Source organism: Bacillus rossius, chromosome 2, assembly GCF_032445375.1.
Source record: "Bacillus rossius redtenbacheri isolate Brsri chromosome 2, Brsri_v3, whole genome shotgun sequence".
Lineage (NCBI taxonomy): Eukaryota > Metazoa > Arthropoda > Insecta > Phasmatodea > Bacillidae > Bacillus > Bacillus rossius.
The window spans coordinates 14633005-14653921 of NC_086331.1; the positions used below are offsets into that span (position 1 = coordinate 14633005).

The following is a 20917-nucleotide window of genomic DNA, read 5'->3' on the forward strand; positions in this document are numbered from 1 at the left end:
ATAGCCTTCCTCGATAAATGTACTATCCAACACTAAAAGAATTTTTCAAATTGGACCAGTGGTTCCTGAGATTAGCGTGTTCAAACAAACAAACAAACAAACAAACTCTTCAGCTTGATAATATTACTAGCAGTGCCCGCGACTTTGTCCGCGTGGACTTTGTTGGGGGGGGGGGGGGGTATTGTGACTTTCTGAGATAATATGGTAGATGCACAGTTTTAGGTTATTCTCAAAACACTCATAACCAATGGTATATTAAAGTACTTCTGCGTAAATTATATTTTTAGTTTTGTCTTCCGGCAGAAGTACAAACTGATTTTCTCCCTAACCAGATCTCGACAGAGCAACATATAGTTGCCCGTGAGAAAAACACTCTTGGCGTAAATATATTCCTACGTACTTAAATGTTTGTCCCTGGGCCTTATTAATTGTTATCGCAAACGATACCTTCACCGGAAATTGAATTCGCTTAAAGTGAAAAGGTAAATCCGTTGGTATCATAGGTATGCGAGGTATCAGCAATGTTTGCCCTACTGCTGGACCAGTCAATACTGTAGCACCAATCACGTTATCACGAAGGAATTTTACTTGGAGTCTGGTTCCGTTGCATAAATTTGGTGGTTTAACATTCCTTAGCAGCACAATTGGACAGCCAGTTTTTAATTTGAGTGAATGTGAGGGAAGGCCACTCAGATTTAAAGAATTTAAATATTCTTGTGGATAATGTACCGCATCTTCTTGATCCATTACTTTATCAATGGACATGTAGTTCACGCTATCTCCTGGAAGTTTACCCAGTATCATGTTATTGATGTCGTCAACGCTACTGTTTCTAGCTGCCAATATTGCCCTTTGACACATCCACTGGTAGTCTTTGTTTTCTATATGGACTACATCTGGGTACACTTTAGAGATTAGGTCTTCAATGCTAGTTTTAAATATTGCGGTATCTTTTGAATGAAACGTCCGAATTGAATAATTCAAAAAGTTCTAGAAAGATATTGAATTTGTCTCGAATATGCAGTAATTTATTTTGATAAGGATTAATACCAAGGTACACAATAAAGAGTTTTTGAAGCGACAGCATTTTAATTATTTAAAAAAACAAAAGAAAACACTAATTGTGAAATAACTACAATACATAGTTAGACATATAGCTACGCGATATTTTTTGAAGACAATTATATGTTCTGCAAAGTGGTAGTACATTGTTTTGTTCTATAATCAATAGGTTTCACAGCGCACGCTGTGTAAGGATTTTTTCGGGTCTTTTTTTACACCTTGGGTTACCTTATTGGACTTTTAGTAAGGATCCCTAATGTTATTGATAATATAATATAGCCTATAGCCTTCCTTGATAAATGTACTATCCAACACTGAAAGAATTTTTCAAATCGGACCAGTGGTTCCTGAGATTAGCACGTTCAAACAAACAAACTAACGCTTCAGCTTTATAATATTAGTATAGATTAGTATAGATATAACTATAAAATTATATATAATTATAAGTAGTATTTATAATTTATTAATTGAGCCATTCCATTTCAATTCAGGCAGGAGCGTGTCAGGTCACCATCTCGGATTTGCTTTAAAAAATTACAGCAGTTACAACCAGTGCAGACAAGAAGTATGCCAAAAGGATTTTGTCCCAAAAAAATTTTTCCCCATGTTATAGCCTTTTGAAGTTGGTTCAAAATCAAAAAAGGTGGGAAAAGGGGTGTTTTTTAAATGAGCGGCATTTCAAAACTATTTTACTGATTTTGTTGATTTTTTTTTATTTTGTACCTATTATAGTGAACTACAGAGTGGAATAGTTCCAATGAGCCCAACGACAATATCTTTAAGGGGGGGAAACTAAAAAAATTGGCAAAAAATTTAGATTTTTTTGGATTTTCAAAAAAAAAATTTTATGTGGAATAATCAATTTTCATAAAAAGTAATTCTGGTAATATGTAGACCTATTACAGTAGTTTTACAGGAAAAATTGTTTTTAATTCTATGATGCATGGAATTATTAAAATTTAACTTTAAAATTTTCAAAATTTGACAAAAGTGCCATTTTTGATTGAAAATTACTCAAAAATCCCATATTTTAAAAATCTGAAAATTTGTAACTTTGTAGTTCTCACCTTTATTAATAGCATGCACTTTGTTGGATAGTGTGTTTTTGCCTGTAAACATTTCTAGAATTTTTTGAAAATGTAATTTTCTTACATTTTCTAAGGTCTGCACACTCAATTAACAAATGTTTTGTTAGTTTCCAAAAAGTGAGATGTAATTTGTAAATTGGGGAAACCTTGGGAATTACAAAAGGAGAGTCTGTGTATACATTATCACATTAACATAATATGCACAATACATATACACACATATAATACATATGCATACTCTTTAACTTGCATGAAAACCAAAATTTCAAAGTAAAATTGAAACCAACAATATGTACCTATAATTAATTATATGTAGACTGCTTACCCTTCCTCAACTATATGTAACATATATTGACAAACTTCCTAAAATATTATTTGGCTGATTAAAGACAGTAGATCTGCTGGATCTTCATCAACTCAGCTTTGTCGAAAGTGTGGAGTCTTGCTGATTGTCCAAGTGGAGTAGGATTGCTTACTGCTAACAAAACATTTTGTAGTGGCACCGGACATTCATCCTTCTTCTTTCCAGATTCCTGTGGCCACTGAAACCCTATAGCTGGACCATGGGGATGCATAAAAGACACTGTCATGTCGTTCAACTCTTTAGATATACCAGTGATCTGTCCCATCCACCAATTCTGATCGTATACACAAGCAACGAACAGGCCTACTTGGAAATCATTTATTGAATAATGTGTTTTAATCTGGTTAGATTGTACAACTATTTCTATTTTATCTTTAATTGTGCGTCCCATGTATGTCTCATTTTTAATCAGCCAGTAATGTTTAGATTGTATTCCAACAACTGGTTTTACAGTAGCCCATTCTTTTTCCTTAGATGACCTATACGTTTGAATTGTTTTACTTTCAAGAGCCAATAGAGTTATCTTTGGTACAAGGTTACCTACTTCAGCAACAAATGAAGCAGAATCTCTAATGGCATTAACACACTCTGCCCGAAGATTGAACTTAGTTGCAAAGTGTTTACACAAACCACCTATTGCATCACATGCACTTTTGCCATGCCCTGTAGCAGAAAAAATCCATTTTTTTTCAACAGTTTGAGTATTTTTACATAGTTCATACAGCTGAAACCTATTTTTGAAATGTCCAGCTGCCCCATCTGTAATGTACACTATTGAACTCAAAAGTTCTAACTGACAAAATTTTGAAATTTCCAGTTTTATAACCTCTAAAGCACAGAGAACGTGAGCAGAGTCGTGAGCTATATCATCAGATACTATAACAAAACTTCTTATTTCCGCACCAAAGTATGCAACACAGGTAAACAGTGAAAGCTGATCAGTTTGCCAGTGGTAAGTTTGGATTTCATCAGGCAATACAACTGACCAGTTCTCAGCAAAATCAAAATGTAAAACAAGAGCATTATTTTGTTGGACAGAACTTCTTGCTTCAGCTATTCCTTCCCTTTGTATTTTCCTAATGTAACTGTGAGGAATAGCTTTTTTAACCCAATGCCTTACATGTTCCAGAAAATTATTTACAGATACAGTTTTTTTTATGAGGTCACCATGTTCCCAAATCGCAAATGTAACTTCTTCCCCTTCATCCAAGCCAAAGTTTTCAACATTTAATGTTTCTGTGCCAGGACAGTCACCACACTCCTCGAGCCAGCAATCTTCATTCCTTGTTTCGTCACACAAACACTTCAGTAGAAGATAGTCTTCATCAATTTGGTTATTTGTTACATTTCGAAGAGCTACACAGATAAGTTGCATGTTACTGCAGTAAATACAAGAACACACAGTCTGTTCTGGCTGAATTTTCACCCATCTTGGTCGTAAGGCATAAAACTTTGAAAGACTAATTTCTATAAGAGGATTATCTTTTTTGAATGCTTTGTATGCCTCTTTGATGGACCTTGTCATGAATCTTTTAACCTTTTTTACTTTCTCGCCATTACCATCCTTAATGCAAATAACATCTTTTTTGTTTGGACTTTCCCTTGAACAGTCTTTACTATCTTCTAGGTAATATGATAATGCTAGATCTTGTACCTGTGTAGGTAAAGGATGTCCACTATAGGGGTCAGGTTGAGCATAAATTCCCTTATTTTTTATAACTGTGCGACATTTATCAATGAGGTACTTTGACACTGAAGGTAATTTTTCCTTCAATACAGTTTTACTAAATGTTTGTGGTACCAATGTTAGTAGCTGTACTTTTCCATTGTAGTTACAAGTATGAAGAGCTGAGTCAATATTCGAAAACCATAGACTACAATTGACACACACAGGCATTTCATCATCAGACTCACTTGAAAGATGCACGTGATATATGTCTTGTAATTTGTTCACAGCAGAAGTTTTTAACTCATCAACTAATTTTATCTTCTTTTTCCTCGCATAACCTTCTCTCCTATCCAATCTCACCTCTGAAGGGGATTTCAATGGTGATACTTCTACATTTAATGTTTTAATGAGACTGCTATTTAAAACACTTACTAGTTCATCCTCCGGAATAAAATTCTCTGATGTGGATGTTTCTTCTGCATCTTCAGCAAGTTCCAGAAATTTCTTTTTATAAAAAGTAACACAGTTGCTACACAAAATATCATTTTTATTTACTGAAACAGATACACCCACAAACTTTTGAATATCATCTGCTAAATCATTCACCTTACACATCCTCACACATTTACTTTTATACACACTTTTTTTGTGCCTTTTAATGTAGTCCACACATTTAATTCTCTCCGTACTATGAAAGTCAGACATGATTTAGTTCACTAGCTGAACATCACCCATGAACACACACAACACAACTGTAACAGCAAAAGTTTGGGAATTCCCTTGTAGTCTTGTAGTTGATTCCCCCTATGGTCACCAGGGATTTCCCTCAAGCTACCAGGGATTCCCCTTACAGCAAGTGCCTGGGAATATTCAGATAGGGACTCCCCCTTCATATTTCCCAAGGTTTCCCCTCATACAAAACCAGTTACAAATTATCACATACTATTTAGATACCAACAAAACATTTATTAATTGAGCATGCACAACATACAAAAGGTAATGACATTACATTTTCAAAAAATTCTAGAAATGTTTACAGGCAAAAACACACTATCCAACAAAGTGCATGCTATTAATAAAGGTGAGAACTACAAAGTTACAAATTTTCAGATTTTTAAAATATGGGGTTTTTCAGTAATTTTCAATCAAAAATGGCACTTTTGTCAAATTTTGAAAATTTTAAAGTTAAATTTTAATAATTCCATGCATCATAGAATTAAAAACAATTTTTCCTGTAAAACTACTGTAATAGGTCTACATATTACCAGAATTACTTTTTATGAAAATTGATTATTCCACATAAAAAAATTTTTTTGAAAATCCAAAAAAATCTAAATTTTTTGCCAATTTTTTTAGTTTCCCCCCCTTAAAGATATTGTCGTTGGGCTCATTGGAACTATTCCACTCTGTAGTTCACTATAATAGGTACAAAATAAAAAAAAAATCAACAAAATCAGTAAAATAGTTTTGAAATGCCGCTCATTTAAAAAACACCCCTTTTTCCACCTTTTTTGATTTTGAACCAACTTCAAAAGGCTATAACATGGGGAAAAAATTTTTGGGACAAAATCCTTTTGGCATACTTCTTGTCTGCACTGGTTGTAACTGCTGTAATTTTTTAAAGCAAATCTGAGATGGTGACCTGACACATTATCTTGCTAACTGCCTGAATTGAGGTGGAATGGCTCAATTACTAATAAAGCCATCCTAATCTAACCAACATTTGGTAATATCAAGTTTACCTGCTTTTCTGTAAAAACAAATAATAAAATTTTGACAATGGTATTTAAAACACTTCCGACTTTCCTCTGTTTTCTCTGAAAAGAGTGTATCATGATTCCTACTGGTTTCTGAGAGATTACAGCTTACAGGTGAAATTATGTGGTCTGTGAAATGACGTGGCAGTCGCTTTATTTGTCGTGCCTTATTTGTAATTAGCCTAGCAGAGGCTGTTTTCCACAATAAATTTTCCGGATTGTGTATGGTATTATATGACGTAAATTTATTTCATGCTTCAATAGCATAGTCGCGACTGTTACTTGATACTAGCTGCAACTTGATCCTGTGGTTCTCCAGAGATTCTTGGGAATACAGTGTATCCGAGGCTGTTTTCTAAATGACAGGAATGTTTAATGTCAGTATGTAATGGTCAGGGCCAAACCTGTATTCAACCCTAATTAGGTACAGTTAGGCACAATTAGGGTGGAGAAACGAATTATCTTTAGCAAACAGCCAGACTACACTGTATTCCTATGAATCTCTGAATAACCACATGACCGAGTTGCAACTGCAATCAGGCTGTACTCTCTCATGGAAAACCATCTCAGCTATGCTAAAATAATAGCAAGAAATAAATTTACGTCACTATAAAAAGCATAAGCAAAACATAGCAATGGCCGTGTAATTGCACATACTAACTAATGTAACCTATAAACTATAATTTCTCAGAAACCAGCACAAATTTTGAAACACTATTTCAGGGTAAATAGAGAAAGGTCTTTAGTGTTCAATAAAACCACATTAATAATTGTAATTTTTTTCAACAGAATAACTGCTAACCTTGAAATTTACTCAACATTTCACATTATTTTTGAAGTTTTAAAATGTAGCTTATCTTAGCTAACCTAACGTAACCTACCATTCACATACTGGTAGGTAATACTTGGACATAGCGGCTTTTTTGGAATGGAAAGGGATGGATGGTTTCTTAATTCCTACTGGTCCGTGAAAAATCACAGTTTAAAGCTTACATTAATATACTAGAGTTTTCACACTGCCGCCACCATTCATTGTATACCTGTGATCGTATATCTGTTTGTTTAGCACAACTGTACCCAACTATGGAGAATAAAAAGTACGCTAATTCTTATGTTTCATAAATTGAAGTTTAACCCTGGATCCTGCGGGCTTAATCCTGATGGCATGATCCTGTTGGCTTGATCCTGTGGTTAAATCTGGAACGTCTCAAGTATATGGAAAACAAATATTCCTATTCATCATGGGTAAACAATGAACAGCAGCAGCAGCATAAAAGCAAAGGTATTGTATATGCAAGACATAAAAATTTAATTTTTTCACAAATTAGTAGGAATTACGAAACCATCCTTTCAGAGTAAATTTAGGGATGTGTGTAGTGTGTGCAAACAATGATTATGTACCAATTTCTTTTTTTCTTTCCGTTCTAAAAAGCTGCGATGTCTGATAATTACCCATGTACCTATATACTATATTAATTTGTAATGTACCTAACCAACCATTTACAAAACTACATATTTTTAATACTATAAATGTAACTAACCTAAGCTAAGCTAACCTACCCTAACCTCAAACACCATTAAAACTGTAAGTTAATAACTGATAAACAATAACTGAAGCTACAGCCACACAGGGCACTATGATCGCTATGTTCGCGAAGTTTGCTACATTGAGTAAAATATAGCCAGCTGCATCTCAGGTGTCACTGGCCATACAAAGCTATGTTCACTATGCTGGCAACATCAACAAGCGTTTGGTTCTCGGCTATTTATCTAAAATGTCGCTGACTTCGCTCATGCGCAGAAAAAAAAACAAAAAAACATCTGTTTTCGTGCAGATTGTGCTGTACTTCTGAGTTTACTTTTTATGAAGTTTAATTTCTCTCAATATTGTGATTTAAATTGTCAAGTCGATGGAAACGTCGGTTAAAAGATTACAAAAATATCCACATTTATGGAATAAATCGATGGAAGAATATAGAAGGCAAAATATGCAAGAAAATGCCTGGGATTTGATTCCAAGGGAATGCTGTTAAACTAAGTTGGATTTATCCTGAAATAATCCAAAACTTGGCTTTGTCCTCACATGCAACTGCTTCATTAAATGATGAAATTCTTCAAATTAGTTTGTTTTTATATTAAATTCGTGAGCCCACTTCTTTTAACGTTTACATACTGTGAGAGCCAGCAGAATATTATTATAGTCGAAATCATCACTCGAATCCCACAGCATGTCTCTCAGACATCGCGAACATAAGAGAACATCGCGAAGCTTTCTGTGTGGCACAAGTTTAGAGAATGATCGGGTAACATTCATATACATTTTATTATTTATATTTTCAGGAAAGGGTTACTTTGCAAAATTACTTGACCAACTTACCAAGCAGGGTAAATAATACAATTTAATAAAGACAGGGCTACCCATACCAAATCTTTTGATCAACGGAGATAAAGAAGAAAATAATTATATACGAATACATATCAATTACCTTTTACTTAGATTTAACATTATCCAAGGGACAAATCTTTGTCTGTAACCCTTCCACATGATTTTGCTATTCTTTCACATTTTTCAAACAAACCCTCTTTGTTTTTCAAAACAAAAACATTAGTAAAAGCGTATGATCGATTGTGGTATCGATTATTAAAATATATCGACACCTAGTGTATTCAGAAAAATGAATATTCTACAATTCACTAACAATTGATATAATCCGAATCTTTACTCCCACAAATAGAGCCAACGTAAAATTACGATTTTCCATCAGAATTCTCAGAATCAGTCCAAGTTAAATTCATACCTTCTGGCAAGACTGGAAGCCCAGGCTCGACTGCTCCCATTACCATATCTCAATGGCAGGAGATGCCCCACCCCCCTTTATTTATGTTTAAAAATTCCACAATTAATTTTACATACTTAAGCCTTTATCCAAAGTCGCCGGGGTAGACGGACGGGTGGAAGATGTACGTCCCCATACAGCACACAATGTTTCAGTAACATGTCTGTGATATTGCAGTAACATTACTATGTTTCAAATAGATTACATTTCATCTGTCATGTTTCTGGAATATTTCATAAACATTTCATTGGACACATAGTACTCATGTCTATAAATGAAGTTTCAGATACATTTCAGCAAGATTCGTTTGGCAATATTCCAGTGTGGTTGATTCTTAAATGTATCTGAGACATTATATTGAAACTTCCCATCATGCTTGTTGGCACTAAAGTTCAGAAATCTTTGTCTTTGTGTATTATTTCTTGTTTTGGCGCAGTATTTTGGTACTTGGATTTTTATATGTGGTGAATAAATTGTAAGTTTTAACATTATTTATTTCATGTTAGTTTACTTTTTTTTTTTTTACTTTCGCACTTAAGCAAGTACCGGTATAGAAACATTCTTTTATGCGTCTTCGAAATGTGTAAAGCTGTAGGTTAAGGAATGTCTTTTTTTGTCGGTATGCTTAACATTCCCGTGCCATATTTATATGTGCGCTGTTTTCAATCTGATTTTTTAATTTATGTGATGCATTAACAGGATATTCGCGATTTAATAAAATTGCGAAAGCATCTAATGAGTTTTCTACTTACTGTAGCTATATATGGTCGTTGACTGTAGAACACGAATGCTAATGTATGGGTTATTTATTATCTTTAGTTAAAAATCACACAAATATAGGCTTATAGGTTCCTAAATATTTTGGTTTTAATAGCATTTGATTAAACCAATTTATTTTATTCAGTTATCACCTTCGGGCTTTTATAATATACTTAAGTAAATATATTTCATAACCTATAATATGTAGTTAAGGGTAATTAATGTTTATTTACTGTGCACAACACATAAATTAATTATGTTGTGTTTATTTTAATATAAATATTGAAGTGTTTTATTTGAAATAATTTACAATTCTACTGGTTAAGTAATTATTTTTATTATGTTATGTTCTGCACTCTGTAGTACTTACATCGTATGTTGTAGGCCTACGTATTACTATTAACGGAAATTTAATAAAGCCTGCTATTATATCTGTTTTGTCATAAATGTAATTTATTGTAAGTGAATGCACTAGGCCTACACATATAATTAGACAGCGGTTTCATTAATTGCCATTTCGCTTAACAAAGTTATTTCTGCAATCTGGCCTTCATTTTATTGGTGGGCTGGAATTGCAGCGCAAAATAATTGAAATAAATCTTGTCCTTTACCGCAGAGAAGGTACAAGTCTTCGAGTTGTGTTGTACTAAGCATAAGCATCATTGGTTTTTCTATTTAAATTAGTTTTTCTTATGCTAAATTATGGTAGTAACCAAGTATGTTTGATTTGGAGAGTTTGACAAAACCTAATTCCATCCATTATATGACAATAAAGGAAACACATTAAATGATGATTTATTAGATTACATGTGTATAGTTATGTAGTGGTAGCAATTTAAATAATGAAAATAAACATTAAATGTGCACTACAAAGGATAATATTGAGAATCTGCTCAAAAAATTACTAGAAATTTTAGAGTATTATTGCACAAAAACATGGGCTGAATTGTAATGATGTAACATCACAGGCACTGTTCACACAGACACTTATTAGGAAATCATTAGGATTTAAATTTAAGTTTTCTTTTAAAACTTTGCTTAAAATGTGTTATTATACAATGTCATGGGCCTCTTTGCATTAACCAGACACCATTAAATTGATTATTAGGAATGTAAATAGCATGTTAAGAAATTCCCAGTGAAGAAGTATTCCTGCTTAATAAGTTTGAAAAAAAAATGCATAGGTTGCAATACCAATTTGTCCATTTTAAGATGCTTTTAGTTTTGAAATTTATCATTGGCATCAGAAACTTTTTTTTTCTGTTTGCATGGTAATTTAAAAATAAATAATGTAACAACTTAGTGTCTACATGTTTAAAAATCTCACATACATGTCATAATTGACCTGAAACAAGTTAAAAATAATTGTTTTTTCTTCTTTTTTTCCAGCAAAAATCTCCAAAAACATCTGCATAGAGAGTCAGTTAAAAGTTTCATGTATTGTATATATTATTTATATATATATATATAGTTTTTTTTATTAAAGTCTACTTCTCAGACTATGTTGTTATTTGTTATTGAAAATACCCCTTTGCATCTTTGCCTCTATTGTTAAGTATTCAAATGGAATGAACCTGGTTTGACCTGGTGTGGCTTTCTGATTATGGTTATACATGGTTCTTAACTTACTTCAGGTGCATTCTTGGCTGGTTTCATAACATAGATCATAGAAGTTACAATCCAAAACCCTATTGTCTGATTGAATAAGTTTCTCTATCTCTAATGACTTCATTGTTGACGAGTTAGGCCAAACTAGCTACCTTCTATTTTGTACAAAGTATAACTCGCCATTCATATTATTTTAAAATTTTGTACTGCATATTACAAAATTATTTATATTATTTGTTTACAATAAATTTGTGATCTCATTTGAATATAGTTTGTGTGGAAGTACTGTTGTGTTAATATTATTTTGTGTATTTACTTTGAAAATTTGGATTTTAGAGACCCTATATACTATTGCCATATTGTATTTGTTGTTTTATCCTTAGGCTATTTAGTCAATTTGGTAGTATTAAAATACAAATATAAAACCTAGCTTAATCCACGAACTTTAGGTAGATTAACATGCTATCTATAGAAAAAATTAAGGAAACCAGATTTTTTATGGACTGCCACTATTGTATCTTCAGCAAGTCACTGGCCACTCAATGTTAGGGAAGCTGGATCAATTTGAGCTCTTGTCTGATACAATAAGTCTTTCAATTAGGGAAAGTGACATTGCAATGTTAAAGAGTATTTCTCATTGCACATTTGTTTCATTCCCATTTATATTCCACTACTACACCACCATCTCACTTCATTTAGGCTGGTCAGACAAGTTTTTTGTTTAGTGAGGACAGCCGATTCTAGTCCAGTCTCATTTATGTTGAGCTTGTGTGAAATGGAAAACAATATGTCGATTATAAAGCTATATGATGAAATTGTATTAAGACTGCATTGTTTCATATTTAGACCCTCTGTAAATTAGTATATGTGTGTTTAAGAAGAAAAAGACATTAATTATAACATAAAATTGTTACATGTCTTTTGAGGGTTTTCAAGCGCACATTTTTTTCTTGCAAATGTCCAAAAAACAAGCACCAGCCATATATACTTACTATAGCATTAAATAAGGAGAAAAGTACATCACAATACGAGCACAGGTCAAGTCTCATGGCTGTTCATTATGTTAATACCGGTTTCCTGTGCAACATACAAGTAGGAATTTTCTATTATAATATGTTAGTGTATTGTATATAGGTATATTATTTTTTTATTTCTATAACACTTGTTTGAGGTTGAATGCAATTTTTTTTCTTGTGTGTATCAAGTATTTTAAGTTAATGTAATACCACATGATTATATAGACCACTGATACCGTACACAATAACAGTGTTGTGATTTTTGAGAATGTCAACATCTGGAATGCAATAGAAAACCATACCCAAATTCTCAAGACATTGTTCAAATACAGATAAAGACATCGATGGACAAGTGCTCATTTATGATACTCAAAAACAAACTTGAAGTGGCCATAACACATTGGGTTGTGAAAATTATATTTTAAAATGCTCAGTAATCATGTCTCCTATGCAAGTGGGGTTTGGTTGTTATGGATTAAGTAAATATTAGCATACTTTCTGTGCTGAGCATAAGGAGATCACATCCAGATAGCTTGGGGAGCCTCAATTTAATTTATTCATTACAAGATGACATTGTCATTGTATTTAATAATGGAACCTTTGTGCATTAGCTTGTCCCTTTTTCCCCATGTACTGATGTAGATGCATGCCTGCCTGCCACTATATCACATTCAAATTCCCCATTAAAATAAAATGCAATGGACAGGAACCATGGACAGCAACCAATGCTGGGCTACCTATTACATTCATGTAAGTTTCATTCACTTTGCAAGCATACTGAAGACTTATTTAAATTTTACTTTTATAACCATAATTTGTTTTTAGAATAATAAAATAGTTTGTAAAATTAATGTTAGGCAAGTCTGGTACGCTGACCTGGGAAAACATCTGATGTCTTTATTAATTAAATTATTTCTTTAACTTGGTTCATATATATATATATATATATATATATATATATATATATATATATATATATATATATATATATATAAATTATAAATTAAGCTCAGTAGGGTGGAGAATATGGTTTCATTAATTTACCTGAATTGTTGGATTTTGTCGGCAGGCCTTTTTAATCTTACATTAGAAATTATAAGTAAATTTTTAATTATTGTACAAGCCAAATCATTAAGTAATATAATCAATTATCATTACATTAAAAACGACAAAAATTTACATTCTATGCCCTACCAGAGCACATCTTTAAAATAATTTCAAACAAAATAATATTACAATATCTATTTTTTTATATAATCAAAAAATGACACATTACTATGGACAAGCAAAACTTGACGAAAACAAGAAGATACGAACAAGATCATATCAATCCACCGATTAACACTTTCTAAGGGTGTGGTCAAGGGGCATTATGCAAAAAGTGATCAAGAGGAAGTGTACGAGGGAATGCTGTGATGAATTGGAACACAGTCACTGCACTTCACTGCAACTAGCTGACCAATGCAGCTGTAACATTATGGTATCTGTTAAAGTGCAATACTCTTTTAAATTATAAATATACCCTCAGTCATCCTAATTTCCAAAGGTATTTTGGGTCACATGATACATTTTATATGTATTTCAGAACATTTATGGAAATATTTCGGTTAAATGTTTCAGAAATATTGATGGGGCATTAGTGGAAACATTTCAGAAACATTACCATTTGATGTTGCAGGGAGGTTTCATTGAAACATTTCAGAAACATTACCATTTGATGTTGCAGGGAGGTTTCATTGAAATATTTCACAGGGCGGACATTTTGACGTTTCTGAAATATATCCGAGATGTTTCAGGTAGGTTGCGAAATGTTTCAAACATGTTACAATGTTTCAAAAGTTATATTTCTGAAACATATCTGTAACATTTTGTGCTGTATGGGTCCCGGCGAGGCGCGCGAGGCCTACCCCTACGGCAACTCACGGGCGGCAACCATCATCGACGTCCTGAGCACGAGTTCCTAACTTGGTTCGGCTACCCGAAGACAATCCTGATGGACAGCGGCAGCCAGTTCCTGGGGGCCCGGTGGAGAGGGTGGTTTCAAGAGGCACACATTATCCACCACACCACACCATACTACCACCCCAGGGCCAACCAGACCGAGCGCAGGAACCAAGACCTGCAGGTCCAACTGCAGCTGCGCCTAGGGGAGGACCACACCCAGTGGGACAACCTCATCGCCGACGCACTGTTCTAAGTCCGACGACGCGTGAATGCAGCCACTGGGATGACTCCCGCGGAAATGACCCAGGGGTGTAACCTGCCACTACCGGACGAGTTAGCAACCCACAGCATTCCGCACCCGAGAGAACAACAGAAGGAGCGCAACCAATGACGTACCTACGAACACGACATGGCCCGAGCGCAACAAGCACACTACAGCCAGGAGATAACGCTGACATTGTACGGCCGAAGGCCACCCCAAAGCCCGACCTGCACCCGCCAGTACTCGGCTCCGCTAACAGAAAGCACCCCTAGCCATGGCCCACCCGAGTCAAGTGAGCGGACCGCAGCCCAAGGTAGAGAATAGCGAACCATTTTAATTACGCATGCAACGCACTTCCCGTGCCTACAAAATTCCCCACACAATAATAAAGTAATCAAAAACAAACAAAAGCCCCTAATTAATAGAGTGCGACGTAGGAGTGCCCGGGTCACTCACGTGTAGTTTTCTACTAAAACAGCTGTGAGTGCAACCCTTGCGGCCTTCAGCCTAAATTCTGTAGTGAAATGTGTGACGTAATGCAAACCGCCCCAAATTAGCATTATCATTCGCCACTGGAGTAGTTATCAAGAAACAGACAGTCTCCAGCTTGACTCTAATATTCAAACTTATTTTAGACAAACTTATTAAATGTCAATTCTAAAACATATATAGATATTAAGTTAATCATTAAGTTTTATTGTATGAATTTAGAGCCACTTGCTTTTTATTATTAATGTAATTTTTAACGAATAACGGAACTTTAGAAACTCTGGCGCGACAGGGAGCTCACCCCTCCCCTCGTGCCAGGGCCAGACGCCAGTACATGGCGACTCGCGGACCGGGACGGACGCACGTCCCACGGGGAGCCAGCATCTCTTTGTTTCACCGAACGTCCATCTGGTAATTATAGTCACAACCAAAACCTTTTTTTAAATACTCCCCGTGTGCGCCCGGTCCTTTTACGGTGTAGGGCCTAACCCAGCCGCGTCAATTTAACACGCCCCACACAAAGCATTACGTGGGGCCGTGCAGTATACGGTACGGGCCGTCTCCCGCCACCCCAGAACTTTAGTTAATCGCCCAGTGCACAGGCACAGGCTACATTCAAGTTTAAATGTGTTTTTAATTTAGTAGCGAGCAGCGGTCCACACAGGTGGGCCCACGCGTCGCAAGTTACCGATTACGAGATTAGCCGATGCTAATCGAACGCTCTCCCTCAACTGCGACTGGCGTGAGGACTTAATAAGTAAACACACGTAGAGGCACGCAGGTGTCCCTCTCAGATAACGTGTGCAGTGTAATCGTGTAAGTAAAAGCACCACATAGTGCCGTTTTATCAAGTGTAATTGTAATAATAGTGTAATCAAAACGTCTACGTGTTCCGACGCCTCATTGGCAGTCATGTACCGCCGAGTAAACCTCGCGCCCAATGTAATGAACCAGTGTAAATCGTGAACAATAAAACGTCCACCCCGCACCTCCCGTGCGCGACGGGCGACCTGTAGAACAACCAGAACAGTGTATGTAAATTAACCTAAACAACCCAACCTAATCAGGAAACAAATTCCATCACCGCCGACGGTTCTAGCGGACCACGCTGGGGCAACGAACCCACGAACATCACACGGTTAGACACCGAGCTAGCCTGGCGCCCTCCCGGAACAGAAATCTCTAAGAAAGCCAGCCACCCCGCTAGGACCTGCGCCCGACCTCGAACACGAGACCGCGGCGGACGGCAAATGGTGCCCTTGCGTGTGGCTAAATTTTGAACAAAATACGTGAAAACCGAACAAACTGCAAGAAAACTGCCATTTTGGACGCGCGAGGGTTAGACAGGCTGACGCGCCAGGAGCAGTGGACAAAGGATCCCTCTCACCCCTCCCCAGCGCACGACATTCCAGCAGAACAAGCGACGCAGGCGAGCGACGTCACAGCCCAGCGGCCACCCCAAACCCCTCTTCACTTCCGCACCATCCCGCATTCTCTTTCGCGTGACGGGCCGAACACACTTCCCCCCACCTCCCCACCTCTCCACCCCCTAGCAACTCACCGCTTCGCGCGGCCATCTGAACAGCTTCCCCCTCCTTCAATCCTCCACCCGTCCGCTTTGTGCGGCTGTCCGGGCGCTCGCGGCCATCGCCTCGCACGCCCATCCGCACACCCGCCCGCGCCGCGGCCATTCACGGCCTCCGTTTTGTGCGGCGGTCCGGGCATTTAACCCTCCCCTCCCCCCTCACCGCGTCCCAAATACACCCACGTAGCGCGCGCGCGACTACGTGCGCCCACCCCCGTCAACAGAGCTCAGCTGTCAACAACACCGCGCCTAACCACGCGCTATGCTGCCATACGTAGCTCACGCGACATGCACACTATGCCAACAGCCTAGAGCAATGGATCTACTGACAGGCCCATTACCTTGGCGGAGCACCTGCCAATGCCCACCACTGGACAAAACACCACCGGGGACCGACATTAAACACGAACCATGGGAAGTAAATTGGGATCAGATATGGAAAGGAAAAATAGAGACGGGATTAGCCATGCCACTACAACCTATGCCAACAACCACAGCAACCGATACGAAACCGCAACCGTGCCAGGAGTGTGGACACGCAACCCGCACCACCACCACGGCCGAGGGCGGGATAATCACCCGACCCGACACCACACGTGCATGCACGGCACGGACAGAGAACTACATGTCAAAATTACCGGAGTTTAGCAGAGCACCACACGAAGACCCCCTAACATACACCAGCCCAAACTTGGCACTGGCATTCACCGCTCGCCCTCTGGTCCCAACTGGTACAGGACCGCGCCCATGCCCTCCTGGCTGGCATCCGTCTGCAGGTAAATGTGTTCCGTGGTCTGTAAACGAGCCAGGATGTGGCACTCACAAAACAAGCATTTGACGGCATTTAATGCGCGGTCTGCATCCGGGGTCCACCTAAATTTGAATTTAGGGGACAACAAGTCGATCATTGGGGCTGTCACTATGGCAAGGTTTGGTATGAAGCCCCTGAGCCAGTTCAGAAGGCCCACTAGCTGCTGCAGCTGTTTCCGGGTGGGGGGCAGGTTTAGACTCTATTAAGTCAAGCTGGGTTGGCAGAGGGCGGCAGCTCTCCATGTTCACTATATACCCCAGGAACTCCAGTTCCAACGTGCCGACATGGCACTTGTGGGGCGCGCAGGTCAATCTGTGTCTGGCCAGCCACTCGAGGACCAAGGCAAGGTGCTGTGCATGCTCCTCCCATGTACGTGACCAGACGATCACGTCGTCAAGATAGGCCGCGGCAAACTGTCCCACGAACCCATCTAGGACGCGCACCATCATGGTCTGAAAGGTCACGGGGGCGTCCATCAGCCCGAACAGCATGGCGCAGAAATGGAACCTACGGCTGTCAGGCGCGATGAAAGTGGTCGTTCGTTGGTCCTCGGGGAAGACTGGTACCTGCCAGTAACCAGACTTGAGGTCCAGGGAGGAGAAAATGCCGGCATCTCCCAACCCTGCCAGTGCATCTGTGATGTTAATGAGTGGTGGAAGGGTGGGGATGGTGACTAAATTGGTTGGCCAGAAATTTACACAGAACCAAAGCGAGCCATCCTTCTTCGCCATCACCACCAAGCAGTAGTCTGACGACTCGCTTGCCTCGATTACTCCATCGCGCAGCATCTCTGCGACCTGTGTTTGGATCGCCTTGCGCTCATGAGGTCCCTAACTGAACGACTTAAAAAGTCGAGGCCCGTGGGGACGTGATGGAATGGTGTGCTGGGTCACTGTGGTGCTGGAGGAACTTCATTGTGAAGGTCATTTAATATGTCAGCAGGTGTGGGTTGGGGCGCCACCCCTCGGCCGATGCTGTACAGCATACTACGACCCTAGCATACAATATTCAGCTTACCCTCACTAACATCTATAGATGCATCCTCCTGGACAAGCCAGGGTAGGCCCAGGATTAGGTCGTCCCTCATGTCTCGCATCACCAGGGCTGTTGTCCAACTGGAAATGTCTCGAACAGTGATTGGTACCTGAGCGCGCCCAGACACGAGCGCGCCAGTCATCTGGGTGGCCAGCTGGACGACTTCCTCGCCGTGCTCCATGTCCACCTCTGGCACCAGGTGGGCCGCGATGTAGGAGTGACTCGCTGCGGTGTTCACCAGGGCATGGACTGGCCGGCCGTTCAGCATGACTGGCACACGGATCAGCAATACCGGGTCGTCGCCCGCCCGTCTGAGCCGAGAAGGTCCGCTGCTTGGTCCTGCAGGAGGTGCCGGGGTCGTCGGTGGCGCCTGGTGCTCGGCATCGCTCGCAGGCGACCCAGTGCGGAGCTGGGGCGAGTGGTGTGTGGCAACACCGCCTAGTCTGGTGGGTGGCTGTGGTATGTGGTCCTGTACTGCCTGCGGTGCCGGGGTCGTCGGTGGCGCCTGGTGCTCGGCATCGCTCGCAGTCGACCCGGTGAGGAACTGGGACGGATGTTGCATGGCACCACTGTCTGGTCTGGCAGGTGACTGGTTTGTATCGGCTGGCCCAGCAGGTGCCGCCGGTGCCGTGATCCGGGAACAGTAGCTCGCTGGTATTCTGCTCCCTAGTTAGTGTTTCCCACCAGGGGTCCTCCCAGTCAGCATCTCTTTCACAGCGCGGCCCTAGTCGGGCAACCATAATGCCAGTGGAACATCTCCTACCGGCAGTACCTGCAGCGCGGGGCTCTGTCACGTAGGCTTCTATGACTCGGATGACTCGGATTCGTCGGTGGTGCGGCGCCACAACCCCGCGTCTCTCCTTCCCATCTGGTGGTGTCTGAGGCTGTGGACTCCAGGCCTCCTCAGCTGCCAAAACCCGTGTGGGTGACGTCTCCTGACGTCGGGCCGGGGTGTCTCGTAGGAGAGGTCACAGGTGGAGGTCTCATTCGATCTCCTTGGCCAGCTGGACGAAGTCCTCGATGACTCTGTAGACAGCTCCTCACAGGTGCGAGCGTAGCCCTAGGCGACGCTGATGTCTTCTCTGGTGGCCAGGCATCGGTACAGTCGAACCTTGGCTCTAATGAAGGTCTCAGCATCTTCGTCTGTCCTCTGTCTCTCGCAGAACAGAGAGCGTTGACATTGCGCGCGTGCGGGCGCATCATTGAATTGCCCCTCAAGGCGTGTAGCGAAGTTATGCCACTTCATGTCGCATTCGCCAACCATGACCCACCAGTCCTGCGCACTCCCCTTGAGCTGGTCGCTGACACGCTCCGTCCATTCGTCCAATGGAACGGCATACCTGGCCAGGCAGTCACAACACATCATCGTGAACTTCCCCGGGTCCTCGTGCGCCTGTCCCGCGAATTCAGGTAGCTTGACGCAGGCGCTAACTCGTCGAGATTCACTCACGACGGTCACTTGTGCTGGTCCCGTCACTCTGTCCTCACATGCAGTACACATGAACATACCATCCGGAAATTCAACTCGCGCGCCTTTGTGCACGCGCGGTGCCTCATGGTGCTGCACTGGTGCACATGGTATGCCACCTCGTCGGATTGCCGGTGGCACTCCACAGCATTGCACCTGTGTGCCGGCGTGGCTTTCATCTGTCCCTCATACACTTCCGGTTTGACCTCCACTCTGCACTGACCCCCTGCTTGTGTGACGGCGATTGTATTGCCCATGGGTACTCTGTTCAGTAGACGTGTGTCCCACAGCTCGTCCTTGTCAATCGTTACCTCCGAGTTCTGCATCGCGATTACGGTCGAATGGCCAGCGCGATGGGTCAGGACGTCGTTGACGGGGCGCGAGCAGACGGGGAGGGCCGCCTCCACTCACTTCCGAATTATGGTCCGCGCTCGCACGCTTCCTGTCTCGCGGGAGCCCGTGTACAAGTCTGGTGGTCTGACGTGTCGCGGGTGGAGATGAGTGCAGATCTCATGGTCGCTCTGCTTCCGGCGTGGAACTTGAGCCGTTCTTATCCGCGGGCCCGCTCCGGTTTCGCGCCACACTGTCGCCTGTCGCTACATGAGTCCTTGTCCGCTATGCGAAAAAAACAACTGAAATTTGGAAATTGGTTCATTAGATTCATTTGTATGATCGGCCACACTATTTGGATGCCATTTTGATGCCGCTGGGGCTGATCCCGTTTGGCATGGTTAAAGTCCCGGCTGCTCAGATAGGTGATAGAGGGGGTTCGAGCCTTGTGGCCTGGGGGATCTAGCCTAGAGCAGGTGTGTCGTTCTCCCGCTCGATGAGCACCCTCCTGCCCAGGAACTGTCCCGGAGAGTACTGCAGGTTCTTGTTGTGGAATGAAATGACAAACCTGAGAAGTTTCCTCGCCGTGGTTGCGTCCCGCATCGGCCAAGGCGTCCGTCCACTAGCACGTGCCTCATACACGTCTGATGTCTCCACTGCCAAGAGCAACACACGCACTCCACTCCACCGGCAGCTGCAAGCTCCTCCAGACGTGCAGGCTTTCACGACTCACGTGATATTCCCACGACACGATTCTCCGGCTCATAAGATCATCTCGCCCCCTCCCCCCCCCCCCCCCCCCCCCGACACACCGCAACACACCAATTTTCCCA

The 20917-nt window shown here is 40.6% G+C and overlaps 1 protein-coding gene across 10 annotated transcripts in view; it reads right to left on the reverse strand.

Annotated features, from left to right (window-relative positions):
- The window catches only part of LOC134529120 (SET domain-containing protein 9-like), a 52823-nt gene that overhangs the window by 16323 nt on the left and 15583 nt on the right, over positions 1-20917 (reverse strand). For 7 of the 10 annotated variants that reach the window (XR_010074473.1, XR_010074472.1, XR_010074471.1 and 4 more), the window contains exon 1: positions 8427-8532. The exons of 1 other annotated variant lie outside the window; for it this stretch is intronic. Coding sequence is in view for 2 of the 9 variants with exons in the window: in XM_063362874.1 (XP_063218944.1) it covers positions 8427-8485 (59 nt within the window). In the remaining 7 variants the exon portion in view is untranslated. Of the gene's footprint in view, positions 1-8426; positions 8545-20917 lie in introns of those variants that run through there. 2 more of the 10 variants (XR_010074470.1, XR_010074474.1) reach the window with 2 other exon arrangements.